We start from the raw sequence: 12,581 nt of genomic DNA on the forward strand, positions 1-12,581 counted from the left end.
ATTACATCATTATGGTTTTATTCAAAAGTACACGATAATATGTGAATATTCATATCTATGTGATAGAAGACACAAGGATGGAAGCTGCTAATGACTATATATGTAGACTTGCCTATGAGAAGTCTAGAACATTGCTAGGTGAGGTGCAAAGCAGCAAGGCAGGGAAGGAAACAAGACATTTGTTGGCACACGTTTAGCACTGTCGTAAATTAGCATGGGGGTATATGTAGGGTATAAATTCATGTCATCCTTTACTTCTTATTCAGCATTGATCTTCAAGTTCCTAACAGCCTGTTGCTTTTGCATTTTTCTGCCTCAGGCTTTTTTGTTTTCATCATTTATTGCTGTCCTCTATCCTCTTTTTTCCTTTCTCTTTTTTTTTTTTTTTTTTTTTTTTTGAGAGAGAGTAGCTCTTCCATTGTACAGTTCCCATTAGGACCGAAGAGATAGGGCTGAAGAGAAGACAGAAGAAATGAAGTGGTAAAAATTCCTGATGGTTAAAACAAAATAGACTTTGCCAGTGAAATCATCGTTCATAGCCTTTAATTGATATACATATTCTAAACTAATTTCAGTGTGAGAGCTTTTCTTTTTAAGAGTTATTTATCTATTTATTTGAGAGAGAGAGAGTACAAGCAGGAAGAGGGACAGAGGGAGAGGGAGACTCAGACACACTCCCCACTGAGCACGGAGCTGACCCCATGACCCTGAGATCGTGACCTGAGCCGAAACCTATGTTGGCTCGCTCAACTGACTGAGCCACCCAAGTGCCCCAGCATGAAAGCCTTTAAATAAAATACAGAGCTTTTTTAAAAATTTAATTAGAAAGCAAGGAAAAAATTTAATTAGAAAGCAAGGATTCTTAACCAGTAGCTTAAAAATGTAATTGAGTTAAGGATACCATTTTAATAATGTTCGGGCGGCGCTATCCCAAGCTAACTGTAGCTTGATGTTTCAGTCTTACTTTGAACCAAGTTCGACTTTTGAAACTACATTTAACTTGTTCTAAGCTAAGTTGTAACTAATTTTATTAATATTAGGTTATTTTCCTCCAATCCTAAAAGGTTACTTAACTTTCTAAGCAGACATTGTTTTAAACCATATCCTCTTGAAATAAATATTTCGGCTTTAGTAGATGACAGACAAGAGAAGCAGTATGTCTCATGGATGTCCAACAGTTGATTTTGTTGTATCGCCATTTTCAGAATCTTTTTGGCAGTAATAGCCTTGATGGAAGAAGCAGTCCAATGGTCAAGCCCAAAGGAGACAAACAAGTGGAATACCTAGATCTAGATTTAGATTCTGGGAAGTCCACACCGCCACGTAAGGTAAGTGAAATCTCAGTCTGTAAACACAATTAGCTCACCTTTTGTAAACCCACAGAATCATGTTTCCTTTGGAGAAATTTTATTGGTATGTTTATTTTAAATTTAGTAAAGTCTGTTACTTAATATTGTTTCATAAATCACAACAAAGTTATGGAGACTAATAAGTTGATTTTTTCCTTTTTAAAGGTATAGAAATTATACACTTCTTCTCTTTTAGTGGTTACTGTTGAAGTGCTTGCTTAACAAAATCTGAAGTTAATCATTGTTTTCATTCTCTTTCCATTGACAGCTCACATTACTCCTCTTCTGACTTATGTGCTATTTTTGTCCAAAGTTTTGGGTTTTTCCTTTTGTTAAATCCACAAATTACACACTAGTAATAGTAGTAGTATTTTTATAATATAGACAGTGTTTACTTACATTTTCCTACATATTTGCAAACTTCTCTTATCATTTCTTCTTGTATTTTAGGCCTTCCTCCAATAATCATTTTTTCTTCTTTTCTTTTTTTTCTTTTTGTCTTAAGAGAGGGAGGAGGTGGGGGTGGGGCATGTGGGGAGAAGAGCGAGGGAGAGGGAGAGAGGATCTTAAGTAGGCTCCCTGCCCAGCACAGAGCCCGACTCAGGGCTCCATCTTACAACCCTGAGATCATGACCTGAGCTGAGATCAAGAGTTGGATGCTTAACTGACTGAGCCACCCAGGTGCCCCCATTTAATCATTTTTTCTTCCTCCTTAAATACATCTTTTAAAAGTTCCTCTTGTGGGGGCGCCTGGGTGGCTCAGTGGGGCACCTGGGTGACTCAGTTGTTAAGCGTCTGCCTTCAGCTCAGGGCATGATCCCAGCGTTCTGGGATCGAGCCCCACATCAGGCTTCTCCGCTGGAAGCCTGCTTCTTCCTCTCCCACTCCTCCTGCTTGTTCCCTGTCTCGCTGGCTGTCTCTCTCTCTGTCAAATAAATAAATAAAATCTTTAAAAAAAAAAAAAAAGTTCCTCTTGTGGAGTTCTGTTAGAGGGAAATTCTTACAATTTTTGTTTGAGCAAAACATCTGTATTTTGCCCTCATTCTTGAGAAAGAGTTTTTTTGAGTTCACAGTTATTGATTGGCAGTAAATTTCTCTCAACACATAGGGGATACTGTTCACTGTCATCTGGCTTCCATTGTTCCTGTTGAAAAATACACTGTCAATCTAATTACAGTTCCTTTGTAGATAATTTGTCTTTTCTTTGGTCTGGCTGATGTTAGGATCTTTTCTGTATCTTTAGTGTTCTGCAGGTTTACTACAATGACATCTAGACATCTAGACATAGCTTCCTTTTTATTTATCATGCTTGACGGAAGTTGTGCTGTTTTTATTCTGGATTTGTATTTCTTATTAATTCTAGAAGAGTCCCAGTCATTATCTCTCTCTCTTTTTTTTTTCCAGTCATTATCTCTTTAAATACAACTTTCCAACTATTCCTCTTACCCTCTTGTTTGAGGTTTCTTACTAGAGATTAGTTAGAACTTACTCTATTTTCCACGCCACTTCACTTTTTCATATTTTCTCTCTATTCATCTCTTTGTGCTTATCTGGATAATTTCTTTAGATCTGTCACCAGGTTCACTAATTCTCAATTCTTCTGTTTAATCCATTGTTTAATTTTTAATTCCAGTTATTTTATTTTTATTTCTAACATGAAATTTTGTTTGTTTTTTTAAATATGCCTAGCTATTTTGAATAGTTTGTTTATTGTTATTTTATTCCTTTTATTTAGTTTTCTTAATTCCTTTAAAGATTTTGTACATAGATATTTTATACTGTTTATTGTCATTTCAGTATCTGAAGTCCTTGGAAGTCTGAATCTGTGTTTATTATTTCTGCTTACTCTTGATAGCTTGTTTCCGTCCATGTTTTATACATTTTTTTGCAAATTCATTTTGCTGAGCATATCTGTGGGAATCCTGCAGACCTAAATTTCCTTCTGAATAGATTTGCATTTTCTTCTGCTGGGAAGCACTCTAGGACCACCTCAGTTCCCTTCAGGGGTTCCTCGCTTAACAGGATGGTCTCAGATTGGGCATGCCCTCCCACCCGGGGCCTCCTGATTGCATAGCTGAGATTAACATTCATCCTAAAGACAACTGTAAAGTTTACCTTGAGCAGCTCTTTGTCCCCTCTGTTTTCCTCACACCTTGGGTATTTCTCTTACTTTCTAGAGAGCCTGGCAATGCATTAATAATTATATGTGTTTTAAGTTAGTTAGTATTTAGTTGTATTTTAGAAATAAGAGGTCCTGGGGCACCTGGGTGGCTCATTCAGTTGGGTGTCTGCCTTTGGCTCGGGTCATGATCCTGGGGTCCTGGGATCGAGTTCCGCATCGGGCTCCCTGCTCAGCAGGGAGCCTGCTTCTCCTTCTGTCTGCTGCTCCCCTTGTTTGTGCTTCTCTCTCTCAAATAAATAAATAAAATCTTAAAAAAAAAAAAAAAGAAGAGGGCCTGTCAGCCTATGTAGTTTGGCATTCTTGAAATACTGCTTTTCAAAAACATTTCTTAACTCTGAAAGTGAACACTGATGCATGTTCTCAGGACTTGAAAAAGTGAAGCTTAAGCTAAAGGGAGAGGCAAGCTGTGTATCTTAAGACGAGCCAGGTGTCTGCGATGCCGATTTTACAAGAATTCCATCTGCGTTGGGAGCATCAGTCTGCATTCTTATATATAGTGACTTTAAATGTAAGGGGAAAACAGTGTACAATTAAGAGAAAAACAACATTGTTAAATTGAGATAATGCTAGTGTGTGTGTGTGTGTGTCACAATAGAATTTCAAGAGTTACTCACAGCGTATGTCTTGCGTTTTAAGACTAAATTTCCTCAGAAACCTTTTATATGTGGGCTTCATGGTGTTTTTCTTGGTTTTTAGCAAAAGAGCAGTGGCTCGGGCAGCAGTGTAGCTGATGAGAGAGTAGATTATGTCGTGGTTGACCAACAGAAGACCCTGGCTCTAAAGAGCACCCGGGAAGCCTGGACAGATGGGAGACAGTCCACAGAATCCGAAACACCAGCCAAGATTGTGAAATGAAAATACTGCTTCGCTGTTTCTGAACAAAAAAGAACTGCATTGTAAAGATAAATCCCGTTTGACTGAAGATGACTTGACACTTCTAGGTAGATCCTCAGCTGAGTAGAATTGAAGTCAAAGGACCCTTCAGACGTAATCAAGCAATGTAGACTGTAAATGGTGCTTTGGTATCTGAACAATTCGTAACATGTAAATAACGTGGGAAAATAGTATTGTTTAGCTCCCAGAGACACATTTGTTCCATAGTTAACTCACTTGTAGTATTACTGTATTTATGCACTTTTTTGTTTAAAACATTGGTTTGGGTATTCCCAGATGTTCCTTACCATAATTCCTTTGGGAGTTCTTGTTTTTCCTCACACTACTCTATATAACAATGCTAAGTTGACTAAGCTACTTTCAGATTTGGAAACTGCTCTTTAAACTACACTCTAACAACATTAAAATGAGAAGTAGATCCACAATTTACCTTTCTCCCTGAAAGGTTAGGTGATAACCATTAGCTTACTACAGAGTAATAGTTGGACTCATCACCCACGGACTTCCAAAATGCCGAGGGTAATATATGTGCCGGTGTTAGGAACTGATTGTCTGGTCCGTGTTCATTTAGTCTTCAGTGTGGAACTTGCTTGTATTTTGTTAACTACTATGTTTTTGGTTCATTGAGTGAAGATTCTGCCAGGTGGGATCTTGCACCTCGAAAAGACTGAATGATTTCACTATCAAGTAAGCCTCCAGATCCTTTGCAGCGCGCGCTGATGATGTGCTCTCACACTTGTTAACGTGTATGAAATGTTACATTATTTGCAAAACATAGATGATATAACTAATCAGGTACGTACCATGCCCTGATGTGCTGATACACTGAGAAAGTTTAGACAATGAGCTCCAGGTGTGTTCTTGTAAGTCCTAATATTGGTTTCCAGTTTGGACTTAACGAAACATTCACTGTTAGTTATAGCAACATACTGTGATTTTTTTAATTAGACAGCAATTCAGATTTATTACTCTTAAGAATGAAATTCTATCTTTTGACACCGTAGTGCCCTTTCTATGATTTTTTTAACTTTACTTTATATTCTTCTTGGCCTTATATTTAAATCCCTATGCAATTAATATTTTATATCTACATTTAAAAAAAAAATAGATGTTCTATAAGTGATTCTCATATGTAGCACCTATTGCTTTTCCAGTAAAAGAATTAAGGATTTTGTACTGTGATTTCTATTCACTGCCCTAATTCGAGAAACATTGAAGCATTGCTATAATGTGAAATCTTATAGTCATAGATCTCTTCCAACCAGATTTCTGAAATGACCAGAGGAATTATATAATTCTGTCTCACCTGTAATATGGTCCTGTGACATGGATATCAGAACCACAAATTTTATATAGTGAGGCTACAATTATATTTATCTGTTTTGGCTTTGCAGTGTAATTTAGAAAGCAGGTATAGTTGTTTGCTTGTTTTTTAACTAAGTTACATACAATCTCTTATTGGTATGAGAATAACAGTTTTTGGAGGGGGCAGAGGTGGGAGTGCTCACAGCCGAGGCATGATTCCCTCCATTCAGACCTCTAATTGTTGCCTGAGTACACAGATGTGCCCTGATTTCTGGTCTCTTGGCCATAGTACTGTGCCTAAGCAGTGTAATGGGTTTATTTCCCCGATCCATGAACTACAAATGTTCATAACAAGATGAATTGTACACTAGTAACATTTGATGCTTTTAAATGTTTGCTTCTTTTTAAACAGAAACTAAAACCCAGAAGTGAATTTTCAGGTGGATTTTTAAATAAAAAGATTGTCTGAATTTGGTGTGCGCAAGCTTTTATAATGAAACCACAAAATAAAATCCAAAATGATTGAAAGGTGCCTCAACTATTAAAACACACAACACAGTTAATGTGCGAAGATGCTAACATTGTGTTATGTGGAAGATGAGCGTATTTTCAGATTTAGAACACAACAATAAGTATATTATTAATTCAAAAATGGAAATCCTGTTTGGAGCTGCCTATCAAGAGTCTAAGGCAAATAGACTTGACTTTTTTAGAGTAGTTTTTCAATTTTTTACAAGTTTATCATTTTTGAAAACCTGCAGCACTCTAATTTGTAGAAGTTTTCCCACTGTGCAGAGTAATTTAAGAATTGAAATGTATTAGGCAGTTTGTTTTAGCGAATGAAATCACGTTAAAACATTGTATTAACAAATTAAAAGACAGTTTCTTATGGAGCATTATTTTCCAAACATTTTTTAGCAATGGAATCTTTCTTCAATAAAATTTTGTGTAACCCTAACACATAAAGCCTGAAAAGTTCATTTTATCAGTGTAAATATTTTGGGTTCATATTTAAGTTTATTTATCTTAGTCCATTACTAGGAATAAAATTTGCGAATAACACAAATGTGTAATTGGCATTATAGAGTTGGCGAAAAACTTCAGTGGCCAATTTGTTTTATTTGCATATTATCAAGAAAGTTTTGATTCACGCGAACATAAGTAAGTGTAAATAATAGGTTTTAAACACACATCTCAGAAGGTTCTTTAATTAGAGATAGCTGAAGTTTATTCCAAGGTTTAAAAAAAATTATTCTTGTAGTGGAAGTTAATACATACACAGTCTTCAGTATGGGAAAAAAAGGGGGGGTTATGTAACACATTAGAATGCATTTTTATTAAGTTTTAAAAATATACACTTAGTAAAACAAAACTTTTTAAAACCCTAATCACCTCCAAGAAGCTGAGTTTTGGCCACGCAAGAGTTTGAAACCACTGGGTAATCATATGACAGTTATAAGTCAGAAGTCTTTTTCTTCCATATGTTTGATGTTCTCTATTTTTTATTCCTTACTTTGAAAAACTAAAATTTTATGAAGGTTTGAATACCAAAGCACAGTTCTGCTTTTAAGAATTGCAATTTTGACTTGAATAATTTAAGCTACTTAACTCCCAGAAGGTATCACTTAGTAAGCTATAAAAGATGGTTTTTATCTACACTATACATTTTCACCAATACTATATAAGCTACTGTGAGCATTTTAGAGAATTCCATAAAGGTACTACTATGTGTGTGTATGTGTGTATAGCGTATTTAATCACAAACTAAATTTGGTAGAGAAATACTGCTATACTTGCACATTAAGGTCATAAATCAGTTTCTTCTGGACTCTGTAATTAACAAGGGTCACAATCTTCATATTCATAAATGCATTTAAACTGGAAATTGAACACAGTGTTTTTCTTTTTCTCCTAGTAGGAAGTTGTCTGCTCACCCCCCCTTTAACGAAGATAGTATTTTTGATATTTTTTAAAACATTAGCTACTTTGTGCCTGTACACTATACCATAGACAGTGATCATAATTCTTGGATGCTTTCAAACTCTTAGTACCTCTTCCTTTGGCCCACTGAAGTATTGGTATTAGTATTCTGAATGAATACAAAGCCTCTAAAATTTTAAAGACAACAAGGTGAGCCTATCCCTCCTAATCCTGTCTTTGGGTCATTCTGGTAGGTCTTGTCCTTTATTGTCAAATAAGCAATCAGGTCCATGGCAGGGATTGTACATATGACCAAATCAAGGGGATACAGGGAGAGAAACCTATACATATATCCTAGGGTAAGACTGATCGTCAATAACAGCTGATATGTTATATGTAAATCTGTATATAACTTAAAATACTGACAGCTCTGAGATGAAAAGCCATGGTGTAAATGAATAATGTAGACACAGACTTGATAGGATGAAAAGTTGATTGCCAGGTTGTGGAGATAATTGGATTTTACTCTGACTAAATATGTTTATATATTACTACAGCTTGAAATAATTCAGTTTGTCTTCTCTTTCATAAACTTAACTTTCTTTAGGTTCATTATAATGTCTATTATGAGTTTCAACAAACTGTTTAGTCAAGGGGTTAACATACCTTCTACTTTCTTTACCTAAAAAGACATGGCTTTGTGTAAGTTGTTGTAACCTGAATCAATTGTTGGTGATCATCCCAAATTTCAACAGCAAAATCCTATGTATAAGTTTATTTTCCCCCTCTTGCACAACTTTTTTTGTAAAGATCCAATTGTAGATATTTTCTGCTACCAAATAAAACTTTTCAAACAATTTGGTTTCAAGACTTTAACTAGTCGGTTTGGATACTGAGACTGAACCAAGAAAGACAAATTTATATTTCTAACCCTTCCTTAAAGTCTATCTAAATAAAAATAAAAAAAAAACCAATTCTGCCATTTACTATACATTGTCCCTTGAACAACATAGGTTTGAACTGTGTGGGTCCATTTATTCACAGACTTTTTTTCAGTAAATACAGAACAGTACTCTGTTTTCCTGATGATTTTCTTAATAGCGTTTTTCTAGCTTTATTTATTGTAAGAATATGGTATATAATCTAGCACCAAATATGAGTTAATTGACTATGTTATCAGTATGGTATCTGGTCAACGGTAGATTATTAGAGTTAAGTGTTAGGGAAATCAAAAGTTACATGTAGGCTTTTGATTGTGCAGGGGGTCAGCATCCCTAAGTCTTGTTCAAAGGTCAGCTGTCCTTTCCCAGCCCTACTTCCATAGGGTCACCCATTTCTGCAACAAAGATCTCACGAGCTCATGCCTGAAATACAGTCATCACACTCTTAATAAGAAAAACCTCTGAGACTGTTGCCATGTACATATGCTCTTGTCATGCTCTCATTTAGCCAGTCCTCCCAGCCTTTCGTGGAGTAAAAGGCCAATATATAAGGGTCTGCATGCAGCCTTTTTCATCAGAAAATACTTTTTATATATAAAACATGACTTGGGAAATGCGGCTGTGCTTTTCCATTTCTATGAGAGTTTTCAAACATCTCCAGTACTTCATAAAACCCCAAGAATGTCCACGTCGGTCCTTGGGCCTATTCATTCCAGCATTTTGCAACTTTCGCTCATTAGATCATATTTAGGGAGGTTGGGGAATGTGAGGTTATCTTCTTTGAGATCATTCACTCCTCATCTGTGTTTCTGTCACCTTGTAAATGGTGACACTTCTGACTATTGGCGTATTATTTCTTTGGGGAAAAAAGCTGCTTTCTCTGATAAACACTTTTTGAGTTACAGTTTTATTAGAGTTTTGTAGAGAATAACTTGGCAATTCTGTGGATGTGTTATTGCATATTTAAAAGCTGAGTCAGTGATGGGAGGCATTTTATTAACTTGTGATGGGTAACATTCCTCCCTTATTTCCTTTTTTAATATTAAAAAATACTTTTGTAATAAAAGAAGTGAACATGTATAGAAAACTAAGTTTCTCAGATGTGTTTCCGTACTTCCTTAGAACAGGATTTTATTACTATTACAGTGATTATGTTGGTGATTAACTCCTAGCATAATGTATCTTTGATTTTGTGTTCTGTGCGATGTCCAGAACATTTGGAATACTCAGTGTGAGGAAATACAGTGTACAGAAAAGAAAACAAGTCAAATACCCAAAAAAAAAAAGCCCACTTTTTCAAATACAGTATTGCGATGGTTGTATCCAGCTTGGCTGAGCTGTTGGTGCCCATGTGTTTGTTCAAACGCTAGTCTAGATGTTGCTGTGAAGGTATTTTGTAAATGTGGTTCAAACGTATCACCCTCCATAATGTGGATAGGCCTTATCCAATCAGTTGAAAGTTACAAGAGCAAAAGCTGAGGTTTCCCACAGAAGGGTTTCTGCCTCAAGACTATAGCATAGAAATCCTGCCTGGATTTCCAGCTGGCCAGCCTGTCCTACAAATTTCAAACTTGCCAGTGCCCACAATGGTGTGAGCCAATTCCTTAAAACAAATCTCTCCCATAGATCAATGGAAGGAGGGGTGGATGAATAGGTAGGCTGTCGGTTGATTACGTTGGTCTGTTTGGTAAACCATGACTGATACCAGTATTAATTCATTGATCTGAGTGCCTGTTACACATATACCAAGCAATGATTTTGAGGCTTAACTTGAAATATATTGGCAGTCTCTACTCCAAAATTATTTTCTCTTCTAAAATTAAAGTGTTGATGAATTTCTGAAGCCATTTGCTGACAGCGAAACATGTTTCTACTTATGCTAGTGGCTTATGCTACTTTTGTCTTTCAGGAACCATTAAATTGGCATGAGGGGGAGACAGTAGGCTAAAAGAAACAAAGATTATTAGATTCTTGCTGGGTGAGGCACAGTATCTTATTAACAGAATTTCATTTGCTACTCTCAGGCTGTGGTCTTGACTGTTGTCACATGTTATGACCTTAACACGTTTATTTAATTATCCCTGCTTTAAATTTCCCTTTTGTGTGTGAGACACATGTCCTATATGCTTCTAAAACTACTTTTTAATAGTTCTGTAAAAAACCATAAAAACAATGAGACCAGAAGTTGCTTACTCCAATCCTAAGACAAAGCAATAATTCTACTGGATGGTGGCCTATTAAAAATTAAATTATTAGCTCCTACATGTGTGGCATTATGCTAGGTGCTGCGGGAAACAAATTTACATCATCTTTATCTTTACAAATGTGTCAAAGTATATGGGACAGTAAATTACTTCTGAGGTTCCAATGATGAGCTACGGAAGAAGACTTAGTATCATAGTCAAGAAAAGCTTCAAAGAGATGGAGATTGAGCTGGGTTTTGTAGGATTGGCAAGAAGGAGAAAGGGCGTCTGAAGAGACAACAATATGAACAGTTTATTATTAGTTTGCTATCGTTTTATGAGAAGAGGGGTGTAAAAATGTCAGAGGAGGCTAAATATGGAGAGCTGTGTATCAAGTTGAAGGTTATAAATATTGTACTAGTTACCTAATGCTGTAACAAACCAAAATGTCATGGCTCATAGGCATTAAAAAAAAAAGTCATTTATTCTCAGTTTCCATGGTCAGAAATTGAGGATTGTCTTAGCTGGACAGTTCTGGCTGAGTCTTGGATAAAACGACAGTCAAATCAGCTGAGTCTGTAAGTCCTCTTGGGGCTGAGGGATCTGCTTCCAACGTAGCTCACGCATGTGACTGGCGAACTGGGAGGAGGCCCGTGTCCTCCGTGTGGGCTTCACAAGGCCGCGTGAGTATCCTCGGGGCATGGGGGCTGCCTTCCCCCAAAGCTGGTGATCCCCAACACCGAGCAGAGGCTCCAGGGTCTTTTATGAGCTCGGCTTGGAAGCCACACAGTCATCTCTGTGGTACTCTACGGGTCGTACAGTCAGTCCAGCCCTGATTCATTGTGGAAGAAGTCTTACAAGGACATGAATACCAGGAAATAAGGATCGCTGGAAGCATCTTAGAGGCCAGCCATCACAAAGGCAGAGTTGGGTGTTAAGAGATGAGGCCAAGGATGGAAGGTCTTCAGAAGCAAGTGGAACTCAAGTGCATTGGGAATGAAGGATCTTAAAAACACCAGAAGAAGCCTAAGCATTGAAAGAGTAGGTCACAAGTAGTCAGGGAATCATTCTAAACCCAGATCTGTGAGTTTAGCTGTGTGTTCTCATAAAATCCAAGGCTATTCAATAGTTATTGAGATACTGTGTTTTATATTTGTTCTTATCCCCATATTACTGTGAGGTAGGTACTGCTCTTTTCTCCAACTTTCAAGTTCCAGGTGAGACAACTCAATGAGTATTTCCCTCAGCTCTCCTACCCAAAGGTAATGGCTCCTTCCTCTGAGAGTAACACAACTGGTAACTCTTAACAGGTTTTTCTTATTTGGCTTTTATGATGGTGTATTAGTTTGCGAGGGCTGCCATCACAAAGTGCCATCATAGACTGGGGGGCTTAAAACCAGAAACTTACTTTCTGGGATGCCTGGGTGGCTCAGTTGGACAAGAGTCTGCCTTCGGCTCAGGTCATGATCCCAGATCCCGGGTCCTGCATCGGGCTCCCTGTCCCTGCTCAGCGAGGAGCCTGCTTCTCCCTCTGCCAGCTCTGCCTGCCACTCCCCCTGCTTGGGCTTGCTCTCTCTCTCTCTCTCTCTGACAAATAAATAAATAAAACCTTTACAAAAAATGTTTTAAAAAAAATAAACTTACTTTCTCACAAGTCTGCAGGCTGCAAGTCCAATTATCAAGGTGTTGGCAGGTTTGCTTTCTTCTGAGGCCTCTATCCTTGGCTCATAGATGGCCATCTTCTATGTCTTCTATCTTTCCTCTGTTCATGCAAGCCCTGTATCTTTCTCTTCTTATGACACTAGTG

At 37.2% G+C, this 12,581-nt stretch overlaps 1 protein-coding gene across 9 annotated transcripts in view; it reads left to right on the plus strand.

Moving 5' to 3' along the window:
• GAB1 (GRB2 associated binding protein 1) overlaps nucleotides 1-8,507 on the plus strand; it is a 123,152-nt gene extending 114,645 nt beyond the window's left edge. For all 9 annotated transcript variants that reach the window (XM_045798910.2, XM_045798913.2, XM_045798912.2 and 6 more), the window contains 2 exons: nucleotides 1,206-1,328; nucleotides 4,228-8,507. In XM_045798910.2, coding sequence (XP_045654866.1) covers nucleotides 1,206-1,328; nucleotides 4,228-4,386 — 282 coding nt within the window. In that variant the 3' untranslated portion in view covers nucleotides 4,387-8,507. The remainder of the gene's footprint in view (nucleotides 1-1,205; nucleotides 1,329-4,227) is intronic.
• The last annotated feature ends 4,074 nt before the right edge of the window (nucleotides 8,508-12,581 follow it).

Source organism: Ursus americanus, chromosome 13 (genome assembly GCF_024610735.1).
Source record: "Ursus americanus isolate L20-20 chromosome 13, mUrsAme1.1.p, whole genome shotgun sequence".
Classification (NCBI taxonomy): domain Eukaryota; kingdom Metazoa; phylum Chordata; class Mammalia; order Carnivora; family Ursidae; genus Ursus; species Ursus americanus.